The sequence below is a fragment of the Echinops telfairi genome, unplaced genomic scaffold (genome assembly GCF_000313985.2).
Source record: "Echinops telfairi isolate 266 unplaced genomic scaffold, ASM31398v2 ScPeMD7_5592;HRSCAF=6446, whole genome shotgun sequence".
Classification (NCBI taxonomy): Eukaryota; Metazoa; Chordata; class Mammalia; order Afrosoricida; family Tenrecidae; genus Echinops; species Echinops telfairi.
In genome coordinates, this window is record NW_022109491.1 from 3963908 (window position 1) to 3965798 (window position 1891).

At 50.0% G+C, this 1891-nt stretch overlaps 1 protein-coding gene across 2 annotated transcripts in view; it reads right to left on the minus strand.

Annotated features, from left to right (window-relative positions):
• Nucleotides 1-1062: 1062 nt before the first annotated feature.
• The window catches only part of TSHZ2 (teashirt zinc finger homeobox 2), a 487911-nt gene continuing 487082 nt past the window's right edge, over nt 1063-1891 (minus strand). For both annotated transcript variants that reach the window (XM_045295446.1, XM_045295444.1), the window contains exon 3: nt 1063-1428. In XM_045295446.1, the coding sequence (XP_045151381.1) occupies nt 1427-1428 (2 nt within the window). In that variant the 3' untranslated portion in view covers nt 1063-1426. The remainder of the gene's footprint in view (nt 1429-1891) is intronic.

Here is a 1891-nt window from a genome sequence, read left to right on the forward strand (position 1 = left end):
CCTTGGAGAGTAAGCTTCATTGTTTAAATGCAATGATGGATTTATCTGTTATAGGTTGCGCTCAGTTGTATAGAAAAGGCTCAACTTGGATAAACAGACCTACTTCTGTTTTTCCAAACAGTGCACTAGGTAGGCAAGACTCTTAATATTAAAGCATGCTCTAAGCTTTTCCGAGTTGACTTAGGAGCTGATTTTAATCTGTGTAATACAGTATTCCCGTTAATAATAACGTATAATTAAGACATCCGTTAAAAATCCATAACGTTAATTTAATGGAGAAAATCTAATACAGTTCTATTGGAATTTTTACGTTAAATTAACTTTAACGGGCTTTTAATGGATGTCTTAATTAGATCTCATTATTAACGGGAATATTCCACAAATTAAAATTGGGCCCTCAAAGTTTTAATGAAAAAAGTTGCAGGAACACATTTCAAACGGACACCCTATTTCATGCTTTCTGTTGCTCCCGAACCCAAGAGCTCATCAACACCAGGTCCTGCAGAAAGAACCCGAGCACCAGAAATCTGCTGCTGCTGCTGCACTTCCCCCCCAAAGTGATCTCATCTTGCTTCCCACATCTCAGCGGCCTCCCGGCCACCCCAGTTCTCAGGTTTCCCAGGACAGTGGTGCAGGCTTAAAAAACATCAAAGAAAACAACCCCAATCAAGATAACAATGGCCTTAGATCCCTGCCACTGCGTGGGGGTGGGGTGGGGTGGCTCGGCAGCCACAGGGATAAACCGAACTGTTTGAACAAGTCGCGCGGAAGATAAACATTGTTCAGAGGCTTTCTTGGCTCTAACTCGGGTTCCACGTCCTCGTTCTTCCACTTGCCCGTGATGAATGGCTCCCTGGTGCAGGGGCAGGACTGGGCAAGCCAGGTGCAGCCGTAATTGTTGCACAGAACAGAAACATTTCCTTTAGACAAACGTTCCCAGAGGGGTTATAAATAGGAAATGGACATTACCAGGAAAAGCCGGCTTCCCAGCCTCTGCAGCGAGGGCAGCCCACTTGGCCATTAAACCATGAAGACTTCGACTTTCAGGATGCCCCCCCACCGCCCCCCGGCTTTCCTGTCACGTGTTACAAACTGACAAATCAGTCCATCGTGTGCTCAGTCATTCTCGTCCTCCCGTGGCGCTTCGTCTCCGGTGACAGTGAAAGGGGAACGCGGGGTCGAGACCGCCCCATTGCAGTTTATCAATGGACATCTAATCTCGTCCATAAGCAGAGAAGTGGAAATCAATACTTCATTACCAAATTGTGAGCGCGGGTGAAGAGAAATGGCTGGGGGCATGTTCTCTCTCTTGCTGGCCGTCTTCTCGGAGCAGGCTGGCAGGGGGTCAGTCAGACGCTGGGTCGCTGGACGCGGAGGCCTCAGTGGGAGGAGGGTCCGGGCTGGAAACGTGAAACTAAGGCATTTGTCCTGTAACGGGAGTCGGAACAACAAAGCAGCGTTATTTTGCGAGGTGTGGCCAAGGCGATTTCCCTAGAGTGGCCCCCTGCCCACTCTGAGCTGCTCTGCGGGCACCCATGTGCCCCAAGCCAGAGTTCATGAAGGCGAGTGGAGGGCCTGCTAGGAGGAGCCTCGGGGGCAGAATGGCTAAGCACTGACTGCTGATTGAGAGGCAATAGTTTGAATCCACACGGCAACCTGTGGACAAGGACGGGGGCTGCTGCTGCAAATACGAGTCTAGCAAGCACATGGAAGAGTCCTGCTCTGCCACATGGGGACACGAGGAGTTGAAAATCACCTCAATGGCTCAACTCAATGGCACCATCATCACAACCACCCCACTACCACCACCAACACTACCACTACCTCCACCACCACTTCCACCACCAATTCCACCACCATCACCACCACCTCTACCACCTCCACCTCCACC